Source organism: Macrotis lagotis, chromosome 3, assembly GCF_037893015.1.
Source record: "Macrotis lagotis isolate mMagLag1 chromosome 3, bilby.v1.9.chrom.fasta, whole genome shotgun sequence".
NCBI classification, from domain to species: domain Eukaryota; kingdom Metazoa; phylum Chordata; class Mammalia; order Peramelemorphia; family Peramelidae; genus Macrotis; species Macrotis lagotis.
Genome location: NC_133660.1, coordinates 240,470,986 through 240,498,756, shown reverse-complemented (window position 1 = coordinate 240,498,756; position 27,771 = coordinate 240,470,986). Strand labels below are relative to the sequence as shown.

Here is a 27,771-nt window from a genome sequence, read left to right as displayed (position 1 = left end):
AGAGGTATGAAAAGAAAGGGAAGGGAATAAGCATTCATTAAGTGCCCAATATATACCAGGCACTGTGCTGTTTTACATTTAAAATATTTGCTGCAGCTATTTGGGAAGGGTCCTGAGTGACCATGCTACATGATTTGTAGTATGATAGGGCTTTCTGCTATTGCCTTTCAAAAATAAATAATCTTTAGTCACATTTCTATAGCTCAAAACCTTTAATTAATAATTGATTTAAAGCTAAAACAGATTATAGATGTCATCTTTTCAAACTCCTTCTTTTACAGATGAAGAATTAAAGTCCTAAGTGGTTAGTGATTTGCCTAGTATCACATGCAAATTAAGAGGGAGGATTAGAACCCAGGTCCTCTGACTCTGAATCCAAAACATTTTACTGTACCATGCTTCTTTGAGATGTACTATAAGCATCATTACTTCTATTATATAAAAGGAGAGAGAGAGAAAGAGAGAGAGAGAGAGAACAAACATAAGAGAGAGCCACTGATATTGATTTGCCAAAATAGTGCTGGGGGGGGGCACATCACTTAAGTTTTAAGTTTTGGAGCCAGGAATCAAATCTTGATCTCATGATTCCAAGACCAAAGCTCCTTTCATTGCTTCACCTGCTCCTGACTCTGGCCTGGTACCGAGGCTAGATGGCATTGTAGTTGCTTAGGTATTGTCTCCAATGAGAACTGCTTACCTTAAAGTCTTTGTGATGGTCAAGAAAATATTCATTGGGGCAGCTAAGTGGCACAGTGGATAAAGCACCAGTCCTGGAGTCAGGAGGACCTGAGTTCAAATCTAGTCTCAGACATTTAATAATTACCCAGCTGTGTGACCTTGGGCAAGTCACTTACCTTCATTGCCTTGCAAAAAAAAAAAGAAAAAAGATAAGGTTCATTTTCTGTTACTAGAGCTTCTTGGAAGTTGTTACCTCTAAGAAAGTAAGGTCTAAAGATGATCTTTTATAGATATATTTCTTATATTAGCACAAAGCCCTTTCCAGGTTAAAAACAAATAGAACTCAAAGGAAGGAAGCTGGTTCTAAGAGAGTGGAATGAAGACAGTGTGAAGAAATTCCTGAGTCTTCTCCAAGTCCGTCTATCCCAAGGTTCTCTATCATATCCACTCATGACTGTGCTCTGTGAGATAATATTTTCCCTGTATTTCATACTCTTTTGGGTTTACAAGATGGAAGAAGACATCAGTCTTTTGGATAGCTCTCAGCTGTACAAAATTTCACCTCAGTTGTGCAAGAAATAAAGCCTTAGCACAAAAGACATCTGTGTTGGACTTGTTCCTTCACTATAAACCAATAAATGATCAAATGATCATATATCATATGCCCCAAGATAAATGAGAAGACAGGAGGATGGCAGACTTGAATGAATGACATTTGGAAAGTCCTGAAGAGCTAGGAAATGTGGCTCCTAAATGATTAGCAGAGGTGACTGCTGAACTACTGTCTGTGTTCTGTGAGGAACTATAGACAATGCGAAGAACAGGTTTTGTCTTGATTTTTCCAAAAGGGGAAGAAGCTGAACTCTTCAAACAATAAATTGGTAAGCTTGACAATTATTAAATGGACAGTTGGAGATGACTGAGCTAGGATGAGATGATCACTGAGAACACTAAGGACCAACATGAGTTTATCAAGAACAAGTCATGCTAAATTCATCCAATTCTGTTTACAGACTAGTAGAGAAATGCTATAGCCATAGTATGTCACTGGGTTTTAGCAAAACATTTGATAAAGTCCATTCCCCACCCCATCTCACTAACCAGATGGAAAGATGAAGATTGGACAATAGTAAATTCTTTTTTTTTAAGTTTTTGCAAGGCAGTGGGGTTAAGTGGCTTACCCAAGGCCACACAGCTAGGCAATTATTAAGTGTCTGAGGCCAAATTTGAACTCAGGTACTCCTGACTCCAGGGCCGGTGCTCTATCCACTGTGCCACCTAGCCACTCCACAATAGTAGATTCTTGAACTGGTTTGGGACTGATGTTCAAATACTCCAAGATGATTAAATACATTGAGGCCCACCTGGAAATCTAGTAATGTGCCCCTAGTATCTTGTGGTTATTCTTATTTGGTTTATTTTTTTATTGCCTAATCATTTTTTTGGATGAAGACAGATAATATTCTTATCAAATTTGTGGAATAGGAAGCTAGGAAAAAAAAAGAAAAAATGTGAAAATGAAAGTGAGGATGAGGGAGAGAGAAACATAAAAAGTAAAGATGGAGAAATGAGGGAAATAGTAGGGAGAGCAGAGGAAAGAGAGAAGAGACATGAAAAAAGAATGAAATGAGAGGAGGAAAAGGGTGAGATAAGAGACAAAATAGAGGAAAAAGGAAAGCAGAAAGAGGAGAGGTAGAAATACTGGAGGAGGGGTGGCTAGGTGGCACAGTGGATAAAGCACTGGCCCTGGAATCAGGAGTACCTAGGTTCAAATCTGGTCTCAGACATTTAATAATTGCCTAGCTGTGTGGCCTTGGGCAAGCCACTTAACCCCATTTGCCTTGCAAAAACCTAAAAAAAATACTGGAGGAAAATAGAGATGAAAAAGAACAGAGGAAGTATTAAAAAAATGGTAAAGGAGAAAGAGAAGAGAAGAGAAAAAGGGAGAGAGATGAAGGTAAAATAGAAGAGAGGAAAGACGGGAAAAACTAAGTACAGAGAAGTGATATTTAGAGATGAGAAAGAAGAAAGGAAAGATAAGAAATACAAAGGAAAATGACAGAGGAGAGAGAAAAGATTGGAGACAAGAAGAAAGAAGAAAGATGAAAAATAGAAGAGGGGAAATGGTAGAAAAATAGAAACAAGGGAGAAGAAAGAGGAGAAAGAGAAAAGTAGGAGAAAAGAGAAATCGTCAGAAATAAAGGGGTAATGAGCTAGAAGCCACAAAGTTACTTCTCCTCCTTCCACAGGTTGTCCCTTCTGTGCACATCTGTACTCATTTCTTAGTTTAAGAACTTCTGAAGTGGGGTATATAAAGTTTGTAAATAGCTTCAACTGAATCATGGTCTACATAGGATAGGTAACTCCTCCAAAGGGGAAGTGATGCTCCTTGTTTGGGATGGGAAGAGCAAGCCTGTATAGTTGCCTTGAAGTGAATGAGTATCTTAGGCAATATAAGCCCCTGGGGGCTGGGACATGAGGCAGGACCATTGGAAGGAGGGCAGGAGAGACTGAATAGTGTTACTATTGATGCCTTCACAATTACTTATGAAGCATATCCTAATACAACTGAGAATGGGGATTTTTTAAGGACCATGGGCCTTTGGGCCCCTTCTCAGAATCATGTCTGTAAATAATTGAAGAAATGCTAAATTTCAGTTAGAGGTTAGTGAAACCCAAGTTCTCCTCTCTCTACCATTTATCCAAATGAAGAATCAATGGCTAAGAGGGAGCTCAGAGTCTCACCTCTAACTCCAAATCAAACTGTCCAGCGATTTCTCACAGATTTTGGACTGGTGGCCTTGGAACCCACCACCCCCATCTTACTGGAACTTCTATATCGATGGAGATTTAGAAGAACGTCTTCCATCCTTGAAGCACAATGGACCTGATTCTTGGCAAAGCAGTGGGCTAATTATGGGCATCTGAGTGCTTTCGGTTTGGAGCACAGCCAGCATCTACTTCCTATTGGGGTGGGGGGTGAGGACAGAAACAGAGCAATGGGGTGGAGGCGAAGGGATGTAGACGAGTCACACATGATTGAAATGACTGTACAACAACAAAGGATGTGGAACTAGATAAGAAGCAGCAACTATTTCTTGAAATCTGAATGCTTTCTCCTGCCATTTGCCATTAAAAGATGGTGGTAGAGGGGAGGGAGAACATCTTTGGAGTGAGGCAGTCATAGAAGTTCCCTTATTTCTGACAAAGGAGAGCAATACTAGACTGAGTTAGAATCATGGATTTAGAACTGAAAGTAAGAACTAGCCCAAAAGAGTTAAGCATCTTAGCCAGAATCATAGGGATAGGAAGTGTATGCTGGGGGTGGGGGATGAGGGGGTAGCAGCTTCCACTCAAGGTCTTCCTGAGCCCAAATGAAATCTCCATACTGCATCTTGGGTTGACACCCAATGAGTTGATGTAATCCTAAAAAGGCTTCTTCAGTTGTCCACTCCAGCTGATGGAGTGGGCATGGGGAATGAAAGCTGTGTTTTTTGGTATAAACATGATAATCCAATCCCATTCTGATCTTTTAAAGTGTCATGTTTCTGTTGTTGTAAGCTCCTCTGTCTAAAATAGAGGCCAAGCCCTGCCAGCTGTTGCCCTCTCCCTACCCCAGCCATTGATTGCTCCAGATGGATTTCCGGGATTATCAATGGTATTTCCTGTTGTCCTTCTTCTTGCCTTCCTCTCCACCTCCAAAACCCATTCATGAAAAGCCTTTCTGATCCCAAAATAGGAACTAAGGGAATATGTGTTGAGTGAGTGAATGGGTAATGGAAACACAGAACAAATCTGGAGAGACCTCCTTTTTTCACTAGAGTCTGAGAGAGAGGAAGTGCCCCACCTGAGATTGTGGAAAAGGCTAGGCGCCCTCCTCTTAGTAAAAGGTAAACTCAGAACTTTCTAGCTATTCCAGTCCTAAGAAGTAGATCATGCAAATATTGAACCTAAAATCAGAGTTGTTGTTATTCAATCATTTTTCAGTAATGTTTGACTCTTCATGACCCTATTTAGGATTTGCTTGGCAAAAATATTGGAGTAGTTTGACAATTCATTCCCCAGTTCATTTTACAGATGAGGAAACTGAGGAAAGAGGGTTAAGTGACTTGCTCAGGGTTATAGAGACTTGAACTTAGGAATATGAGTCTCCCTTGCCTCCAGGTTGAAGGCTCTATCCACTGCAACACCTAACTCTCCAAAAAGAGAGGACCACATTTCAACTGTGATGCTTAATAACTGTGTAGGTGCTTGGACGAGTGTTTTAAGCTCTAAATACCTAAGTTTCTTTAAGAGACTGGACTAGTCCCTTCAAGATCCAAAGCTGTCATCTTTTGAGTTCTCAGTGATGTCCAAAATGATTCCAGAAAAATCTCTTTCCTTTCCTACTTTGAGGTTTTCTGATTCCAATCTCACTACATTGGGATTTGGAATAATTCAGATTCTTACTGAATAAAAGGTTGGAAACAACCCGGGGTGGTGGGGGTAAGTCAGTCAAGACTTTAATACATTTATGATACATTATTATATAATGCAGGCCTATTGTGAATCATTATTTTTTCATTACCCGACCTCATTCTACTTGGTAATTCCCATTTTTGTATCCAAAAGCAATGAAAATTTTCCTTTAAATATTGTATGACTTGGCTCACTAATTGGGATTTTTTATGCATTCTCTCCCCTGATCCAAATGAATGAGTCATCAGTTTTTAGGACTGGAAAGGACTTAAGGAAGCATCCAATCCAGATCTCTCATTTTAGAGATGAGGAAACTGAGGCCCACAGAGGTGATATTATTTGTGTAGGTCCACATGACTGGTCAGTAGCAAAGCTGGTACTTAAACCCAGGCTGTTCAAGGTCTCTTCAATACTTGGCTCATCCGACTTAGGTATCACTAACACATAGACACTTATATAGACATGTGTGTGTATGTGTGTGCATGAGGGAGCTTGATCCTTGTTGCTAAGTGAGGATTATGTACAAGGATGGGTGTGTGTTATAGTGTGGAAATTTTCTTGGTCTGCAGTGTCTGAGTACACATGTCTTAGCCTGTAATGGTAGGACTAGTGACTACTTGTGGTCTGTGGAACTTTGGCCCTTTGCCTGATCAGACAAGCTGTATCCTTATCCCCCCCCCCCCATTTAAATATCAAAGTGTTGGTCTTAGGTCTCTGCTAGATCTGAGCTAGGAGGCATGGGAGGCTTTGCTGGGGGGTGGACATGTGACTTTGGATGGGAGGTACGTGTAAGAAGAGCCCTGACTCTGCCTGAGGCTCTATAGTACAGGTAGGGGAGCACTGAGTCTTTGAGGGCTGCTTGCCTACCTCCTAGTGAAGCAAGTTCTCATCTTGAGCATCTCCTTGTCCTTGTGTCTTTTCAGAGGCTCCTGCCAAACCTGAGGAGACTGCTGCTGAGGCCTTCACAGACTCATCCCTCTTTGCCCACTGGGGCCAGGACCTCAGCCCCGAAAGCAGGCGCATCGCCCTGAAGCAGTTTCAGTACTACGGCTATAATGCTTACCTCAGTGACCGCCTGCCCTTGGATAGGCCTCTGCCTGACCTGCGTCCCAATGGGTGAGCACAGCCAATGACTTGGGCATGTGGGCATCCTGACCTTGGGCAAGTTCCACAATGGTCCTGACCTTCTAAGTATATAAGATCTTGGGGGGAGGGAAGTGGGGCAGGATTTGGAGATGAACTATTTCAATCTCTGTAGTTTACTAATAGGAAAATTGAGTCCTAGTGAGGATGGCATTTGCTTAAGACCTGACCAGTTATTCAATTATTGCTCTTATTGTTTGTCCTCTGTTTTGGCACAGCTTAAATTAGAACCAAGGACCTCAGTCAGAACTCTTACCTTGCTGCCTCTGCCCATGTTGGGAAACATGGCAGCTTAATAAAATGAAAGATTGAGAGTCAGTCTTCTGGAGTTGCCTTCCTGTCCCTTCCACTAGTGTTTCTCAGTTTGGCCTTGGGTATTCTCCCCTTTCTTTGGCCTCAATGTTCCCATCTGAAAAAGTGGAAGGTGCCTTTCTTTCCTCCTTCAGTCTCATAAAGAGGTTCTGAGGATTGATGACTTAATTTGCATCTTGAAGTCTCTCGAATCCTCTCTGGTTAAAGTACTGCTCTGGTGAATATGTCATCTTAACCCAATTAGTTGTATTTTTATGAATACTCATTTTTCCTATAAATTAGTTTTATAAATGACATGAATCTTCTTGGACTAATAAGTCCATTATATGCAGCAGAGAAGAATGACTATACCATTCTTTGTTATGGAAGGATGTTCCTCTAAGTTTAGGTTAGGATGGTATTGCTCTTAATTATTAAAAAAAAAAAGAGAGAAGCCATTCTACTACTGAGAAAGCCTTATGACTTGAATAACATCTTTCTCTTGACTCTCCCCTCCTATGTTTCTTCTTTCCTTCCTTTCTTCCTTCTTTCTTCCTTTCTTCCCTCCTTTGTTTCTTTACTCTCTTCTTTCTTTTCCTTCCTCTCTTATTCTTCCTTGAGGCTCCCTTTCTTCTCTTCATCTTTCTATTCCTTTCTTGCCTTTCACCCCTTTCTCTTTCTCAATTCCTTCTCTCTTTTCCCCCTTCCTTTTTCTTCCATTCTCTTTCTGTCTTCTTTCTCTTCCCTCTTCCTATTCTTCCTTCCTTCTTTCCTTCCCTCCTTCCTTTACTCACTTCCTTCTTTCTTCTTTTTCTCTCTTCCCTTTTTCCTTCTTCCCTTTGCTCCATTTCTTGCTTCCCTCCCTTCCTCTTTCCTTGCCCCCTTCTTTCTTTTCATCCTTCCCTTCCATATTCTCCCTTCTTCTTTTCCTTTATCCTCCTTTTAGATAAAAACCTACAGATCACCAATCAATTTGTGCCTGAAATTTGAAAGTGCAAATCTTTCTTAGATGTAGAATCCAGTTGTCCCTAAGATGTCTGTAAAGGTGTATGTGTTCTCCAGGAGCTTGTAAGGGTAACAGCAGGCCCCGATCAGGGCTTGGGAGGGAAAGATAGACAATCTAAATACCAAATAGTAATTTCCAGGAATTTCGGGGAGGGCATAAACTCAATGTTATGAAGTTCTCCACATTTGAGGCTGGAGGAGCAACTGTACCCTTGCTTTGGAAGAAGAGCCCAGACCCTGCAAATTATTAGAAGTAAGGAGTCTCAAGAAAGAATAAAAGAGAGGAAGAAAAAGGAAGAAGAGAGTAAAGAAGGAAAGGAGGGAAGAAAGGAAGAAAGAAGGAAGAAAGGAAGGAAAGAAGAAAATTAAAAATGTCTCTTGGACATTGATACTTATTCTCTTCTCCTTGATACTTTCATCTCTCTGGATTTTCATTAAATACTATCCTCCTCCTACTTATCTGACATCTCCTTAGATCCCTTTGATAGATCTTTATCTCTTAGGTTAATAACTAACCATGGGTATTTCCAATGGCTCTGTCCTGGGTCCTTTGGTCTTCTCCCACTGTGTTATTTTGCTTAGCTCCTAGACCTTCCTATCCAGTCCTAACCTCTCTCCACCTCCAATCTTACATCTTCAACTGTCTTTCAGAAATGTTGGAATAGATGTTCTATATATTCAATGTGTCCAATACCGAACCCATTTTCTTCTCCCTCCCAAAAAACCCTCCTCTCTTTCTGACCTCTGAGTTATTGTCAGGGGCACCATCATCCTCCCCTTCACACAGGTTTGCTGCCTCACGGTCATCCTCAGCTCCTCCCTCTCACCTTTCATATCCAAACTATTGCCAAGTCTTCTCGATTCTGCTTTCATAGCATCTTGCAAATGTGCCCTCTTTTCTCCTCTGAAAATGTCACATTGCCAGCCTGGTATAGGCTCTTATCAACTCTGTCTTGGACTACTGCAATAGTTTCTACTTGGTTTCTATCTCAATTTTCTCTCCATCTCTTTCTAACATCCATTTAGTTAAAAGTGGTCTTTCTAAAGTGAAGTTCTGACCATCTCTGTCTGTGTATCTGTGTGTCTCTGTGTGTCTGTCATCTGTCTGTCTGTTGTCTGTGTGTCTGTGTGTCTGTGTGTCTGTCTGTCTGTCTGTCTCTCTCTCTCTCTCTCTCTCTATATATATATATATATATATATATATATATTTCCCTCTGTCTTTCTTCATCTCTCTATCACACACACATATGCTTCCACCCCCATCTTCACCATCTTATACATACACATGCCCATCTCCACCTTCATCTACCACATCTATCCACACCCCACTCAATAAATTTCAGTGGCCCCCTATGATATCCACAATTAAATATTATATCTTCTATTTGATTTTTAAAATCCTTTATAATCTGGTCCCTTTCTGTGTTTCCATACTCCTTACTTTCCTCCTTAATCCAGTGACTTTGGTCTCCATACTGTTCCTTAAGAAGACATTTCTTCTTGTAACCCTGCGCATCTTCATTGGCTATTTCCCTTCCCTGGAATTCTCTTCATCTTCATCTCTGCTTTCTGGATTTCCTCAATTTCCTTAAGTTCTCACTAAAGCCTTGCTTTCTACAAGAAACTTTTCTGTTATCCCTTAATATTAGCACCTTCTCTCTGAGATTACTTCCAATTTATCCATGCAATTAGTCCTTAAAAAAAACCTGGAGGTTTCATTGTGCTGAATATTTAATCATTGTCCATATCTAGGCAACTATTAGTACAGTGAATAGAGTGTGGAGTCTGAAGTCAGAAAGACTTTAGATACCCTGGGCAAATCACCTAACCTCCATCTGCCTCTGTTTCCTCATCTATAAAAGGAGGATCATAATATCATCTACATCCCAGAGTTGTTGTGAGAATCAGATGGGATATGCAGATCAGAATGCAATGTCTTGCAAACCTATGTATGCAAGCAAAAATAATTGTTAGCTATCATTGATTTGTATTGGAAGAGGGATATATAGATCTGGAATTCTCCTGTTATCTTCTTCCCCATCCCACTCCCCAAAAGACTTTGTAAAGCTGTTTCTTTGCCTTTAAACACCATATCATGTCAATTGTAATTACCATTCCTGTTCTACTGGTGTCATTTTCTGCTTCCTTATCATGGTGTGGTGTTGACCTTGAGCCCTTGAAAGCTACGCCAATGGAATGTGAGCTTTGTCATGTTCTAGCAAGCTTTAAAGGCCCAGTTCAGAGAAGCACACAGCCAGAAGGCTGGCTTCCAGGCAATGAATTTCCATTGGCCATGACATTTCCCAAAGTATGGAGGGGGTTTATGATCTGCATGGTTGGCAGAGGGCACATTGCCCACAGTGGCGACATCCTAGATCCTAGAAATACTATTACTGCTATTGTTATTATTGCTGTTAATACAACTATTTTATTATTATTGTTATTATTATTATTAAGATTTTCCAGTCTTTGTTTGATTTTGGGTAGATGCTAATCATGCTTCTTTTAATGCTTGAAATTAAAACTGAAGGAGCCACATTTCAGAAGCAATGAGATTTTATCAAATGCCTTCTAAATCCTAGACACTCAGCTAGATGCCGAGAAATACAAAGAAAAACAATGCCTTCCTCACAAAGGAGATGATTTTTTGTTGCTGTCCATCATTTCCATTGTCCTCAACTCTTCATGATCCTATTTGGGGTGCTCTTGGAGAAGAGACTGGAGGGACTTGCCATTCCTTCTCCAGTTATTTTACAGATGAGGATATAAAGGCAGACAGGATTAAATGATTTGCCCAGGGTTTTACAGCTGGTAAATGTCTGAGGCCAGATTTGAACACAGAAAGAAAAGTCTTCTATGCTACTTAGCTGCCTATAGAGGGGATAATATAAGGACATAAAAAAGACCTAAATATGTTATGATGAAGGCACTATTAGCTAGTGGGAGATGATGAAAGGTCTCAGACCTTTCAAATGAAAGGTAAAGTTTGAGCCAGACTTTGAAGGGAGTTGGGGATTCCAAGAGGTAGAAGTGAGGAGGGATTGCATTAGGATGAGACACAGGCTAAACAGAGACAATGGCGGGGGACCATGGTGGGTGAGGAGTAGTCAAATTACCTGTTGATCTGTAGAGGGTGTGAAGGGGAATAAATGTAGAATAGTTTTGGGAGGTAGTTGGAGCCAGGCTGTGAAGCACCTTGTAGACCTAATGGGGAATTTTGCATTGAATGCTATAGATACAAAGAAGCATGGAGTTTAGGGAGCAGAGGAATGTTATGGTCAAACTTATATTTTAGGAAAATAACTTGATGGATGATGAATTGGACTGGGGAGAAATGAGGCAAGGAGGTAAATGTAATAGTTCAGGCAAGACGTGATGAGCACCCAAACTTCTTTGTTTTTGCAAATGAAAAATGACCAAGACTTGCTAGCAGACACTGGTGAGTAAACAGTAAACTGGTGAGTGAGTGAGTCTTTTCTTAGTTTAGACATTCTCCCAATATCCCCAGAGAATTTAAGAATCAGGCAACAGGTCCTAAGTAGAGTTTCCTCAGGAGAACTCATCCTATCTTCCTTTAGCTGGTAAATGTTGGGTTTGCCTGAAAAATAGGAGTTATGTCCCCAGGGAGTTGCTATTAAAAATGAAAAGTTTCTGCATTGATGCAAAGGAGTCAGACATAGGCCCTTCCTATTTTGGTTTAGCAGAAATATATTCCTCTGCAGGCTCCCAGAAAATATCATGCATGTGGAAGTTTTCCTCTTATTGAAATGTCCTTAAGTTCAGAGAACCAGCGGGAGCCATTCACAACTCACCTTGCCAAAGGTGACCACCTTGATCAAAATCACAAAACCAAAAGTGAAGGGTTGTATGTCTTATGAATAGCTTATCATGACTTCATTTGAAGTAATTTGTCTGGGTTCAAAAAGGAGGTGTAACTCGGAATGACAGTCTTGGAGCAGAAAAAAAATAACAAAAGATTCATTAGTACAAACTCTACCTGGACAGGACTCTCATCAGACCCATTGCTTGAATACCTCCCACAACAGAGAGCTCATGACTTACAAAGCTGCCACTTTCCATTTGGGGACAACTCTATTTACTGTTCTTTATATATTAAATGGAAATCTCTCCCTCTCTAATTTCCACCTCATTATTTCTGGTTTCAACCTTTGTGTCCAGGCAGGAAAATCATAGGATTATACATCATGGATGTAGAGTGAGAGGGGATTAAAAGATCATTAAGTCTTGACTCATTATATTACAGATGAGGAAACTGAGGCACAAAGAGGTTCAGTGACCTACCCAGGGTCATCAAACTAAATGTCTGAGACCAGATTTGATTCCAGAATACTTCTTAGGGGACTGCATGGTAATCATTTAATACATTCTTTGTGATGGATTTCTGACTTGAAATCCAAATTCAAATTTGACTTGCAAACTACAGCCTTTAGATATTTAGTTATGTGTTTTCTCCCCACACCAAGTGCCTTCTTCTCCAGGCTAAGAATGCTTAGTTTGTATTCTACTGGCAGTCCTGGTCACCATTCTTTGAGAACATATCTCTTTGTCCTTTTGGCCCTTACAGGGGCAGAGAGTGGATGAACCTGGGCTGGAGATTAGGGAAAGATGAACAGACCCTTGTCTCAGACTAAATTCACCAAGTATAAGAAAATCAACATGATAGAGTGGGGTGGGGTGGGGTTAGATAAAACCAGCATGTTAATCGCATAGAATGCCAGAATCATCGAATCAGCAGATCAAGGAGCTACACAGTCCAAGTCCACAGTCAAAAATGAAACATTCAGCAAGATGTCAGAAAATGAGGGACTAGGCCTGAGTTTAATGGCTTTAACCCTGGATGTGGGAAAAGATCAGAAAAGGGGAGTGACCCAACAGGGTAATACCAGAAAACATCAAGAAGTGAGGGTGTGTAAGGGTGCTAATGGCTATTTTTTTCATTCTGAGAATCAGCCCTTTTGAGGTAGGCAGGTGGGCAAACTGGCTTGTTGTATGGGAATAGCAAAGGACCCCCCTCCTCTTACTCTCCCCTAACCTTCTCTCTACTTAGCCAAACACTTGGAAACTAGATCCTAGTAGAGATGTATTCCTTCTAAAACGTGGCACCCAGAGCTAGAAACCAATACTAGCCAATGCTAATCATTATAACATGTATAGGCTGCTCGCAGTGACCAGCACAAAATAAGACTACACAGATGTTAGTTATTGCTATTATTATTTAGTGGGGATGCTAATCGTGCCTACCTTTCAGGGATGGCGTGAGGCTTCAGTAATAAGTGATGATAAGTGTAAAGCACTTGGGGCCTAGCCCACAATAGACACAATACAAATGTTAGCCATTATTGTGATTAAAATTAGCATAATAACTGCACATCACTTGCAGGGTTGTTGTGAGGCTCCAATGGGATAGATTTGTCAAATGTGCTTAGCACACAGTGGGTGCCATATAATTGCTTATCCTTCTCCCCTCCTCACCCCTATCCCCTGTGTGAAATCCTATGAAGCATGAGCCAGAATTCAGAGGAGTAAGAGGGCCATAGTGTTTGATATATATTAGGTGCCATATAATTGCTTATCTAACTATTTAAAATTTCCTTGAACTGTGCCCCAGATTTCAGAGGAAACAGACAGTGCTCAGTAAGAGGGGCACAGTGTCTGGTATACAGTAGGTGCCATATAATTCCTTACTGCCCATGTAAAATTCCATGAACTTTGCCCCAGACTTCAGTAAGGGGACAGAATGTCTGATACACAATAGGTGCCATATAATTGCTTAACCCCCTATATAAAATTTCATGAACCTCACCCCAGATTTCAGAGGAGACAGTGCCCAATAAGGGGCACTGTGTCTGGTACACAGTAGGCAGTATACAATTGCTTACTCCCCCACACACACACATAAAATTCCATGAACCGTGCCCCAGCCTTCAGAGGAGTAAGAGGGACATGGAGCTCTCTTGCCATCACTTGTTTCTATCTCACCAGCTGCTCCCAGCTGTTCAGAAGTCTCTCTTCTCTTGTTTTTTTGGCTCCAAAGCCCCAGCCCAGTTGACTTGCAGCTCTCTGCCAAAGGTGGGCTACCCTTTGGAAATAAAAACACCCACAACAGTCAAACCACAGACACAGACTGGGAAGGGGAAATCATAGTGGAAGGAGACAAAGAAGAAAAGCAGGGACTCGAGAAGGGACAAGGATGCTGTGAAGCCAGTCCTGTGAGGACTTGCCCCTTCCCCTCAGGGATCCTTTGGGTGATTGGAGCCAATTCTAGCCTGAGGATGAGGGAAGTGGAGTAAGGCAAGCAGCCCCTTCTCAGTGGCTCCTGCCACTGAGCTAGTCACACTCACAGGATGCTGGCTCAGGTCACAGGCTTGGACTCTCAGTGATATTTGCAGCATCATGGAGACGGGACAAGCAAAGACGGGGAATGTTGACTTCCCAGACAGGTGTTGTCATCCGCAATGAGGAGCCCTGCTGGAAAGTCTAAATTCAGACTACATTGTCAGATCAGTCCACCAAGAGGTGAGAGGACTCCCCCCTCCCCTACTCAGCAAACCTGTTGCCATGGAAATCACATTAACCACTTCTCTGTCACCAAGGTCCTTCCTGTGGCTCCTGCCTCTGTATAGACAAGCTGACCCACCTGGTCATCTCCGTGCTCTGACAGAATGGGGCCATTGGGAGCCTCCTCCACTGAAAGGACATTCTAACCATTGTTTTGTCTTTTTAAAGATAATATCCCAGCATCCTCTGAGCAGAGAGGATTTTTGACACCACGGGGGGAGGCAATGGAGTTGGTTATAACTGCATTTCTCTCTAAAGATCTGCATCTCTCTCTAGCAGCTGGTCTCAGTAGTGGGGGGAGGGGAGGAATGATGCCATCACCTGGGGAGGGAATAGGATACTGGAGAAGCCCTATGACATTTTTTGTAAGATTACCTTTGAGGCCCTCTCCCCCCAACCCTGCCCGATTCTATCTCTGAAAGAAGTCCAAAGAATATGGTCCTGCAATTAAAATGGAACCTTGTAGTCATTAAGTCCAATGCCCTCATTTTATAGATAAGAAAACCAAGGCCTAGAAAGATGAAGTAATTTATCTGAAGTCACATGGGAAATAAATACCAAAGCCTAGAGCTGAACAACTTCTACTCTAGATCCCATGGCCTTTCCTGTTGTCCTACCTTGATCATCCTTTATGAACTCACTACAAAAACTAAGGCCGAGGCAAGGAGTTCTTACCCTAGGGTCCGTGATCTTTTTAAATATTTAGATAACTATTTTAATATACCTACTTTCCTTTATCATTATATGTACTTTATTATAGATGTCACTAGCCTAACAAAAAGCAATTCATGACACAAAATTATTGAGAACTCTTAGAGGCTCTAGACCATAGGCATTCCTAGTTAATAATTTAGCAACATGAGACATGGTTGGAAGAAGACCCAGCAAAATAAATAAATAAATAAATAAACCCAAGGAAAGAGGTTCTTAACCTAGGTTCATGAGTTTTTAAAACTATTTAGATGGCTGTTTATTTATTTATATACTTATATAACTGTATATTTCAAAATAATTACTTTCCTTTCTCATCCTATATATTTTAATGTATGTATTTAAAAACATTCTTAAGAGAAAGGATCTGTAGATTTCACCAGGCTAGCAAAAAGTGAACCATAACACAAAAGGTATTGAGAACTCTTGGTCCTAGATTCCTAGCTAATAATTCAGAAACATGAAACATGGCTGGGGGGAAGACTGGAATAGGAATCCCAGAATCATAAAATTTCAAAGTCCATATAGACCAGCTTCTCCTGAACAAGAAACTCTCCCCATGTTCCTTTGTTTAAAACATTCCATGAGTGAAAACCTACTGTCTCCAGAGTCAGCCTCTTTTTACTCTGAGATATGAAAGATATTCTTTTTGTTTTGTTTTACTTACTCTCACCCTAAATTTGTAGCTTCCACTCTTTGCTCAAAGTTTTGACCCAGGAGAACAAGTCCAATCTATCAATAAATAGTTATTAAGCACCTACTTCTGGGCCAGGACTATACTAAGGGGGAGATACTAAAGGAGAACAAAGAGTCCCTTCCCTCAAGGGGTTTACAATTTAATAAGTCAGGAGATCTGGATTCAAGTACTCAACCAAGTACTCAACTCAAGTTACTCATATGTACCTAGATGAGGTTTATCACCTCTTCAAACCTGTTTTCCTTGCCTGTAAAATGTCAATAATAATAATAATAATAATAATAATATATCCAAAATTCATACCATGCTCTATGGTTTGCAAGGTGTTTTATAAGTATCTCATTTTTGTTTGCACAAAAACCTGTGAGGGTGGTATTATTATCTCCATTTTACAAGTGAGGAAACAGACTTAAGAGAGGTTAAGTGATTTGCCTGGGTCTTACTTGACAGTGTCCAAGGCAGGATTTGAACTCAGATCTTCCTGACTCCAAGCCAGCTCTCTAGCCACTGTGCTTCTAATTATATAACAATTGCTTAAATAGCCTTTCCTACCAAAATTCAAGAAATTGTCATCATGCCACATACCAAAGCCTCTTAAAGTGACTGCCTCAATTTCTATAATCTTGGTAGGAGAAGTGATTAAAGTTCATGTGATAAAAATTCAGCCAAATCCTATTAGTGGGAATAATGAATCACATGAAGTGGTCAAATGTATTTTTACTTCACATTATTTGAGGCTATAATTAGGTAAGCTTTAGTCATTGGTTTTAGCTCAATGGAAATATGCACTGTGAGTCTGAATGGAACCACTTCAAGGGATTCATTATTTGTGCTATTCAGAATCTACTATATAAACCTCAGTTTCCTTATCTGTAAAAGGGGGATAATTGTGAAGATAAAATGAATTTATATATGAGAAACTCTGGAAATCTTAAAATCCTATAGAAATGGCAGCTATTATAACATCTGAAATTGGGACTAAAATCTTTCCTCACCTCCTTAGATGAAAAGTGATTTATTCTTCAGTATTTTGATTGATCTGTGGGCTCATTGATGGGGGTACTTACCTCTGTCTGGGCAGACTACAACCTCTCCACTCCTGATTCTTGTTCACATCTCCCATAAATCTTACACAGAACATCCACACAGTAGGCCAAAGGACTGCCTCTGGGTCTTTTAATATTTCATGGGTAGCAGCAGAGCACCCTGTCAATCTGTTATCCCTACCTCTTATTACATGATTAACCCACTGCATTTTCTGATCAGACCTATCAAAGAATGATATATCTTGTGCTGCATCTCACTCACAAGTTAGCACAGTTGTGCATAGAGCTAGCACTCCTACTTTCCTGCCCCCAGTCCTCCACCTACAGGCACATCACTAGAAGTGAACACTGAATCTGGCCCATGAAGAAGATGAAAGATACTAATATTTAATTGAGTATCCACTGCACACACTCAGAGGGGCAGGAACCAGTCTTCACCCTCAAGGGTCTTATATCAGGGAAGGAAGGATTAATGGTATCTCAATTGATCCCCTGAACTAGGACAGGCTTGAGATAAGTATTATTATTACTTTCATAGGATGGTTGAGGAAACTGAGGCAGAAGTTAAGTGACTTGCTCAGGATTCAAATGATTGTTAGTTAATTAATTGATCATGCTTAAGGAAAATCACCAAAGTGATTTGGTATTAGTGTGGAGATTAGACAGAGACTCGAGACAAGGAGTCTAATTACAGTACTAGTACAAAGATCCAGGTGAAACCTAATGTGAGCTTGGACTGAGGTTGCAATCCCATGTATAGAGGGAACAGGAGAGATGGGAGAGATGTTTTAGAGACAGAGCTGGCAAGAAATATGAGTCATGGGTTCAGTCCAAAAATGGAAATAACAAATCTCTAGCTATTCTAACACTGTGCTAGGACTCCAAGGAATATGAAAGAAGTAGAAGTGATCCCTTCTGACTTGTTTCCATGAAACAACTAGAAAACAGCATTTAATCAAATACTAAATTAGGAGGTGTAGAGTGTAAATAACTCTCAAACTTCGGAGAGGGAGAGACCATTGTCGGGGGCAAGTCCACGAAGGTAATGAGCCTTCAGTTGGGTCTTATGATGAGAAGAACTTATGGAGAGGACAGAAAGGGTTTTTTAAAGGGTGAGAGTGAGTGGGACATATGCAGATAATGAGGAGAGAAAACATGTAGAGCCAAGGATGTATATGTTGAAACAAATGTGGAGACCCTCATGATGAGACTGTTTAGATGGTGGAGCCATGTGGCATCCAACACAAAGTCTCCTTTCACACTTCCCTTCTCTTCTTGTTTGAATCCTGAGAACTCTCTGCCTTCATATTTCTGTTTCTAAGACCCCCCTGGCCCCAACAATCTCTTAATGGTGGAGGTGGAAGTCAAGTCCTGCAAATAACAAAGAATGGAAACCTCCTAGATTTTCTGTTGGTTCTATCTCATGTTTTTGACATTCCCCTCACTAACTTATGGATCACTTTCCTTCTCACCTCTACCACACCTGATCATTTTTCTAAATTCCATGTTTAAGAATTTAAAAAAAATATTTAGTATACACAATAAATATTATAAACAGAATTCTAGCCTCTGCTTTATTGGACAATGGACAATGATGTCAGAAAAACTTGGGTTCAGATTCTCAGATGTATGATATTGAGAAAATCTCTTAACCCTCTGTACCTCAGTTTCCTCATGTGTTGAAAGAAAGAGTTACATCAGGTATCTTCTAAGGTTCCTTTAAATTCCAATACATGATCCTGTGATCCTCCCTCTTACCTCCAATAAAGTTAACACTTCAGGAGACTGAAGATGTAGAATTGTGAGTCATTAACACTAAGGTGATGGTTGAAGCCCTGAGCATGAATACGTTGTCAGACTAATTAGCATAATTTAAAAGGATCTGGGAACTAAGGATGGAGTATTAATTGGAGAGGTAAGGTAAAACAGACAGAGAAGGAGCAATCATAGGAGTTGGAGGAGATCCAAGTTAGGTCAATATGGCTGAAGCCAAGGGAGTTTCAAGAAGCTAGAATGGGATCAAGAGTCAACAAGAGCAGAACTATGTGTGTCTCTTGTTTTTTCCCTCTCTAATGAATGAAAGGGCTAAAAAAGTGATCATCTCTGAACACTATGCACAGGGGAACAGAATTTAGCAATAAAATCAAATGTGCTTACAATGAAGTGAATCTGACCCGCTTAATAAATCACAGAACTTCAGTTGGAAAGCAACACCATCCTGGTGGCCTAGGCCAGGAAGCTCCTAGAGAAGATGAAATCCAGAATCATTCCAAGGTCATAAATAAGAAGAGTTAAAGCTGTCACTGAAGGGGGCTGAACACTTACCGATCATGTAGTCCCAGTTGCTTATAGTAGCAGTTAGTAAATTGAAACTCAGACCATAATATGAACTTGGGGTCAGGCCCCAAGAAGGTGGGAGAGTTCAGAGTCTAGTAGATAAATTAAAGATACATCAGAGTTAGAGTGGAAATAGGGAAGTAGAACTATGACCTCTGAATCAGGCCAAAAGATGATTTGTTTTCCAAGCTCTTTCTATGCCAAAATGAGACTGGATACCTACAGGTGAATACCGCTCCTAGATGAAACTTGGGAAGAAATGTTCAGAGTAGTGGCCTGAGGCTTCTCTGTGAGAAGAGAATGTTCAGAGTGAGGCCTCCTCACTTAATCATTCTAGGGAGATCACTGGGGTTTTACCTCGCCCAAAGTCACCAGCAGAAATCACTTTGAAGGTAGAACATGGCAGGAGTGGAGACCAATAGTCCAGCCTGTTTCAACTGGTTTTTGTCCTTGTGTGTGATAAGTAAAAGTGATTTGCAAACCTTAAAATGCTCTCTCTGTCTCTGTCTCTCTCTCTCTGTCTCTCTCTGTCTCTGTCTCTCTCTCTCTCTCTCTCTCTGTCTCTCTCTCTCTCTGTCTCTCTCTCTCTCTCTCTCTGTCTGTCTCTCTGTTCTGTCTCTGTCTCTCTCTCTGTCCATCTCTCTCTCTCTCTGTCCATCTCTCTCTCTGTCTCTCTGTCTCTCTCCATATGTGTGTATCTGTATATATACACACACATACATTTTAATATATTTATATATAAATCATTAGTATTCATTTGCATATCAATCAATAGGACTCTTAGACTCCCTACCAGGGAGAGACTTTTTAGCCACTGCATGGAAGCAAGTGTTAACTGAGGTCAATAGATGATCCTGAAAAGGCTAATTGGCCTTAATAGAATTTAATAGATGAAGCCCAGGAGATGGTAGTCAAAGGGCAGTTTGACAATTGGACAGGAGAAATTACCCAGCAGACCTGACTCACAAAGTAAGTGTATAGTATGTTTACTATATACTATAATAGAGATTCATTGTACCACAGAGCAGTATAGTGATGTGACACATTCCCAGGGCCATTGGTAATCCTGCAGAGTTGGAGATGTGAGTTGTCCTGGTCCTATGTACATTCTGGCTCTAGGAATTTGTTTTCCATGTATGGGTCTTTATCACACATGTTCCTGACATGTTCTTCTTTGTAAATGCTCTCTTGTATGCATGTGCTCTTCATTCACATGTTTTGGTCATGATTAATCTCTGAAAGTGTATTCTCTCTGTGGTTGATAATCCACGAGAGAGCATGCCTTCTGTTTGGGGAGGGGGATCTTTTCTTGTCATTTTATTTATTACATTATTTATTTAAATACATTTTTCTTTGCACTAGTGTATTGACTTGTCAAAGTAGACCCCTGGTTTGGACTTAAAGCTCTGGCTTTGAAAGCCTGCTGACCTACAGATTTAAATCTGAGGTAGCTTTTTTGGGAACCTATACATGAAGGTATTGTTGCAGCTACTTCATTTGGGTCTTCTCTCTATCCTAAGACCATAATAAGTTGAATTCCATTATTAATGTAAAGGAAAGGCCACATATATGAATCCAGAAATAATACAGTAGGTTATTGTAATTAGAAATATATTTTTTAAAAAATCTTATTATTCTGAGATGAATAATTTCCGACAATCATATGTCCAGTCTGGTCCGAGATTTTCCTTGTGCCAGGATCCCCACCCTTGGTTTTCCTTTCTTCATAGTTCCAAGTAAGAAAGATGGCTCCTTTCTGGAGCACCCTCTTTCTGACTTGGGAAATCATCTAAAGCAGTATGCTGTAAACTCATGGATCATTCTTCCAAGCTCAGACTACCATTTAGTCAATCAGGAAACCTTTTTATTAAATGTTAGGTTTTTAGTATTCCACCTGTATTATTTTTTAGCTCCCAACCTTGACAAGGCAAGGAAATAAACATTTATTAAGCTCTTGCAGCGTACTAGATTCTGTGCTAATCTCTGTGGATAAAATGAAAGTTTTTCTTTTTAAAGTCCCTTCTAACCCTCCATGAACTTCCTTTCTAAAGGTGGGAGATAACTCTCAAAAAGAAGCTATGAGGGTGTGGGAGGGAGGTGAGGGAGCGGGAAGGTACCTGTACAGGGCAGCAGAGTCAGGAGGGGAATGAAAGCTGGCAGACTTGGGCAGCTCCTAAAAATGGAGGCCCTGGCAAGAACTCATCAATGGGAGAAGGGGACCATATGGCTAAGGAGGCTCCAGGCACTGTGGAACTCTGCAGGGTGAGATCGAGGAAGAAAAGGGGGTTAAGTCTGGAAAATCATAAAAAGGACTTTGGAGGGAGGGAGGAGGAAGGGAATGAGTATTAATTAAGCCTCTATTATGAACCAGGAATTGGGCAGAGTTTTTGAAACAGGTAGAGACTAAGTGACTTGCCCAAGGTCACATGGCTGATACGTGTCTGAGGCTGAATTTGAACTCAGGTCTTCCTGACTCCAGGACAACCTAGTCTCCATGAGGGGCAAAGAGGTTGGCTGACTTAACTAAGGCAGCACGGAATAGGTATGGCATTCCCTTTGTATCCAAAAGGTCAGAATTCAATTTGACATAAAGGTTACCTCCCCCCCCCCCCCAAAGTTCACAAGACAAACAGATAAATGAGCCATTCATTTTTTGATTTATAGGCCTCAGCCTCTGACGAATTTCCCCTTCTTGCTTACATAAGCAATAGAGTCCATGGCTGGCATATGACTGACTGCCCTTTGTAAAAGTAGCTACCCTCTTGGACTCTCCACATTGTCTCTTGGCTTGGTACTTGGTCCATTACTTAGCTGGCTTCTTTCCAGTTTCCTTCCCAGCCCCCTATCTTTAAAATCTTCTTTCCCTAATCCCCTGAAAACAACAATTACTGGACTGCTACCTGTCTATAGCCACCGACATGAAAACCACAGTTGCCGAGAAAGAGAGATGCAATGGATTATGTCTGAGATGGAGCTTTTAGTCTGAATCAAATGAGATTTGGCTTTTACCCTGGCCCATTATCCCATTGGACCAAAGGCCTCCATTTCCTAATAGAAATAGCATGGAGTTTACTTCCCCAATATGATAGGGCAACTGCTCCTTGTATAAATGCATTTTATAAACCACTTGGAACCATCTCGGGTGGAGCGGGGGGAGGAATCATATTGTGAGACTTACCCAACACTGCAGCTCTGCCTCCCCCCACCCCCACTCATCCCCATCTCCTCATGTGCATAGAGATCAATAAAGCTGAGTTTATCGTGACCATCAATTCCCAGCTTATTAGACAGCCATATTACTTCCTGCTCAGAAATGTCTGTTTTTATCTCTAGTAGAAAATGGTTAGACTTTGAGCAAGAGTAAAAGTAAAAAGGGAACTTTTATGGTTTAATTTTTACAGGAGAATGTGTCTCTTCTTAAAATGAGTAAGAAATCAATCTTTTACAGTTTGGCTTTGAAAGAAGCTTAAAGAGCCAAGTGCTAATTATACTTCTGTTGTTAGTCAGATTTCCACTTCTGCCTCAGTCTTTAAGAGAGAAAGGCAGAGAGAATGTTTTTGCCCCATATTCAGCCTTGGTCAGGGCACTTCTGGTGAATTGGGCACCACATTTTAGAAAGGACATTGATCAGTTGGAAAGAGTCAAGAGAGAGAGAGAGAGAGAGAGAGAGAGAGAGAGAGAGAGAGAGAGAGAGCGCTAAGTAGGAAGAGGAAAGAAAGACCTGGAGCTCACATCTCATGAGGACTGGTTAATGGAATGCTGTGTGTTTAGCCTAGAAAAGAGAACATTGGAAGAAAAGGAATAGAACTAATTTGTTTGATCCCAGTGGGTCACCCCAGGAGCCATGAGTAGAAGATGCAGACACAATGTCTTAAAAGTCTTGATAGCAATTAGAGTAATCCTGGAAAGGACTGCCCCAGAGGATTGGTAGAGGTCTTCAACCACCATTAGTCAAAACCTTCAAGCTAAGACTATATGATACACATCTGTTTGTTATTGAGGGAATTCTTGCTCAGATGGATTAGATCAAAGGTGTCAGATGCCAACTAGGAGACTGCATTAGGGTCAGCTCTCATACTAGCAACACTCTAAGTCCCGAATCAGAATGGAATGAAACTGTGAAACATTTAATTTAAACAATACAATAAGACATAGATAATATTAGGGCAGCTAGGTGGTACAGTGGATAGAGTGCCCAGCCTAGAGTTAGGAAGACTGATTTTCCTGACTTCAAATATGGTCTCAGGTACTTACTAGCTGTGTGATGTTGAAAAAGTTACTTAACCTTATTTGCCTCATTTTTCTTATCTGTAAAATGAGCTGGAAAAGAAAATAGCAAACCATTCCAGTATCTTTGCCAAAAAAAATGGAGTCACAAAGACTGAAATGACCAAACAACAACAATTGGTTAAGAATCTAATTTGTGCCAGTCACTATGCTAAGCACTTTACAGATTTTGTCTCATTTGATCCTTACATCAATAGTGGGAATAGTTGATGAAACTGAGGCAGATAGAGGTTGCTTAGGGACATAAACTAAGGTTTTCTTGACTTCAAGCTCACCACTCTATTTTGCCAGCCTAGAGAGCAACCTCAGATTAAAAATTAGGATATTTTATACAAAATTTGACAATTTTCATTAAACATCTATGATCATCATACCATGCAAATGGTTTTTAAACTTTTTCTCCCTTTCATTTACCCAGTCACTACCTCACACTTCCTTGATCAATACCTTCCCTTTCAGCATTGCAACAAATATTAAAATATGGGAAAAGAAAGGGAGGGATATGAACTATAAGGTCCCTATTCTAAATCTATCATCTTGTGATAGGCTTGCATAGAATCCTATCATTTTCCCAGATAGAATATCAATTTCCCAGAATGTCATCCTCAGAAACTAATCAATTATGGTGGGGGAACCCGAGGGAAGGGAGAAGCTGGCATTATAAGAATTGAAAACTTTCTAACTCATCAGTTAGTTTATGGATACTGTTTGGACTCAGTTTGGGAGCTAGCTTGATTCCCTAATGCTCCATTCCTCCTGTTTTCCTAATTCAAAGTATCAACATTTGTTTTATGAAGACCATAAACTTGCTGTTTCCATCTCTTTGATAATGGGTATCTTCTCAGAATTGAGCAGGGAGTGCCAGTATTGGAAGAGGAACATTCCTAGTTCATTTCCAGAACTTAGCACAATGACTATCATATGGCAAGCAGGTTCTTAATGAATATTTATTGATTAATTAATTGATTACTCTTTACAAAGAAGGAATAGTTACATATGTGTCTTTGTCCATGCAGTCATTCTTATAGTCAGCACTGAAATCTAGAACATTTGACTTCTCAATCCCATTCTCCTTCTCTCTCTCTCTCTCTCTCTCTCTCTCTCTCTCTCTCTCTCTCCTCTCTTTAATGAGACCCACATTTCTTTACTTCTTTTGTTCTGTCACTTCTAACTACTAATAAAGTAATGTCTTTGGCTCACTCTCTTGCCATTCCAGGGATTATGAATTGGGTGCAGAAAGACTGATGGTTGGGAGAAGGCAGGAGAGATGGAGATGGGAAGATAATGTGGCCACTGGGATGTGTGGGGGGATGTTGAAGAGGGGACTGATCCTTGCTCAGATCTCCTAAGAGAAACCTCAAGTTTAGAACTTTGGCTTTGAAAGGGCCATGTGATTGCAGTGAAGGTACCGTAATAGAAAAAAGTAGAGAATGGGCTTTACTCATAAGAAGAAAGAGAATTGGAGATAAGGAGAAAATGCTAATTTTTATGAATTTTTTTAAAGAATATAAAATCTGGGTCCAATGACATAAATCTGAAACTCAGACTAGGTAAAGAAACTCTCAAATTCTTTTGGGAACTGCTATTCTGTTTAATGTGCTTTAATATATTTGGAAAAAGAAGGGGAAAATCTTTGGATCCTACAAATCCCTGGCAAGAAATTATGGGAGATGAAGAATAAAATAAGAGGAAGTAAGAGAAGCTAATTTTCAGGAAGAAGTGTTAAATATTGCTAGTATGGGCTGAATCAGTTTCATGCCAAGAATGACTTTTCATAAGAACCTCAACAACAAACACAAACTAAATATGAGCTTTCCCTGCCAGGTAGAGGAATTTATTTCTCAACTCTCATAAGCGCTTGGAAATATTCTAGAGTGCTGATTCATCTTGAACAAAAGGTGGCAGGAGCTAGAGAGAGAGAGAGAGAGAGAGAGAGAGAGAGAGAGAGAGAGAGAGAGAGAGAGAGAGAGAGATAGACAAAGGCAGAAACAGAGACAAAGACAAAGAGACAGAAACACACACACACAGAGGAACTTTAAGCAGTTTAATAATAGTAGATTATTTTGAACCTTTTTTCTGATCTGTCTTTGATGTTATATATTAAATTTAGACTATCCAAAATCTGTGCTGTTAATTCTTTATTGTAAGAGAATCATCAGTGAGGAGACCTTGCAATATTCAGTTGACATGGCTGAGAGTGGAAGTAAAGCCAGTATTTCTAGGAGTAATCTGTCTCTCTAGGGAAGGCCTTGTGATCCCAAATCTCTTAAATAGTTTGATATACTATAATGATAAATAATGAAATGATAAATAGGTTAAGAAAAATCTTCATAAGATTCTGACATTTTTCTATTTCTCATAAGCTCCTGAAGATAATTTCATGGTTTCATTTGATCATAGATTCAAGAATTGAAAAGAACCTGAGGGACGATTGAGTTCTTCATCTTCATTTTATGGATGAGGAAGCTAAAATAAAGAGAATTTAAGGGGAAGCTAAGTGGCACAGTGGATAGGGTACCGGCCCTGGAGTCAGGAGGACCTGAATTAAAATGTGACCTCAGACACTTAATACTTACTTAGCTGTGTGACCTTGGGTAAGTCACTTAACCCCATTGCCTTGGAAAAAACAGAGAGAGAGAAGGAGAGGAGAGAGAGAATTCAAGTGACTTGCCCAGAAGAGCACAACTAGTAAGTCTCTTAAACAAAATCCAAACTCCAGATCTTCTCCAGACTCTAAGTCTGGCAACTAACCATTATGGTATCTGCCCACTTGGGTTCAAGTCTTTAAATATTTAAGTGGGAGACTAAGGCAGATTTCTTCTCTCTAGCTTTCTACTGCCTTTTTACATTCATTATTCATCTTTCAAATCTGAAGTTGAACAGGAAGCATATTCCTCTTTTGAACTTGCAGAGGGTCAGAGAGATGGTTCTCCATCGTATCCCTATGTGCTACTTTTCCCTTAGAAAGACAGATTTTAAAGACTCAGAACCCTTACCTTTTTTGAGAAAGGAGAATTGCTGGCAATAAAATGAGAGAAATTTCTGTAAATTTCTGGTAACCATAGAGACAGTGATTTTAGTTTAATAATCCCACCTACTTAAACAAGTATTGGTCCCAAGGAGATTTTTTTTAAATGAACTGTACTGGTTACCCTTTGACCACTTTATGATGGGTCAGGAAAGCCACTGGTTCCCCCTGGGCACTTTACTCACAAGTAAAGCCCTCACATTATTATTACTTTCCCCATGACTGTATTCTCTTTTTGGAGGTAGACAATTCAATATAATATTATCCCCTTTGAAGAATAGATTATTAGGACCTTTGACTAACTTTTAATTGCTAAAATCCTATAACTTTTCATTTCCAGGGTCTAATGGCTTTTGACATAGGCTTTAATTTAAAAAAGAACTGTATAAAAAGTTTCCAGGAGCTCCATATGAGCAAGGTGACCGCCAGGGAGAATGCTGCTCAGTGGTCTACCTCTTCTGCCAAGTGGTATATAAATGGTTGCCTGGGTATGCTCAGAGTAGAATTTCTGAGGTCATTGGTCAAAGAGTAATTTAATTGGGCAATAAAACCAATGAGGGTCCTTGGGCTGGCAGGAGAACCATTGAGGAGCCCCGACCCCATTATTCACTCCTATTTGGAGGCAGCTTGCTCTTCTTACAGTCCCTTGATATCTTAGTCTTAATGACCTAGTGTTATGACAAGGTGACATTTCAGTCCTGTCAGGGTTATTGACTCCCCTGAACTGGATAGGGTAGGTAGAACCCTGACCACAGGGCTGTAAGATCGCTGCTATCATGTGGTACTTCTGTAAGACCTAGCCTGGGGGTCAGGAAAGGACTCTAACTAGATAGGGGTTAAACTAAGGGTTCACAATGTGACTTGATTCCACATTTCTTCTGGAACAAGAGAGGAAAGGGCAGAGAAAGGTGTGGTTTGTGGAAAATATGGGCCAGTACCAGGCAGTGAGTAAACCATCTAATGAACCGGAAGGAGCCAAAGGTAGGAGATACTTCAGAGACAGAAGCAAATTCCCATTATTTCAGACCATGATGCATGAAAGATGAATTCTGGATTTTGGCCTACAAAAGTTCAATGCCCAATGATAAATGAAAGGTTGAATTCAACAATAAACACATTATTTAAATGTCATTTGTTCACACTCAAAAGTTTCATGGATAGTTGTTAATTCTAAAACCAATCTGCACCAACCAACCTGTTCCATCAACTCATCCAAGCTGTTCTCACTACTGCCTGTGTGACCATCCTTAAGAGAATCTATGAAGAGGTGTGCTCATTCACAAGACTTTCAGAGCATTCCTTGTACTGTTTCTATCCTCATTAACCTTCTTAGAATATAAAGGGCAGTCGACATTTAATGCTTTCTCTTCTCCAGGCTAGTAATCCCTAGTTCTCTGGATGGAGTGACTTTTAAGCTATAAAATCTTGGTTATCTCCCTCCAAATGTACTCTATCTTACGAATAGGTATGCTTCTTAAAATGTAATACCTATTCTCTTGATTATAGGTACA

General features: G+C 40.3%; 1 protein-coding gene across 2 annotated transcripts in view; it reads left to right on the top strand.

Moving 5' to 3' along the window:
• Positions 1-27,771, top strand: part of GALNT18 (polypeptide N-acetylgalactosaminyltransferase 18) — a 452,134-nt gene that overhangs the window by 210,406 nt on the left and 213,957 nt on the right. For both annotated transcript variants that reach the window (XM_074230318.1, XM_074230319.1), the window contains one exon: positions 6,060-6,252. In XM_074230318.1, the coding sequence (XP_074086419.1) occupies positions 6,060-6,252 (193 nt within the window). The remainder of the gene's footprint in view (positions 1-6,059; positions 6,253-27,771) is intronic.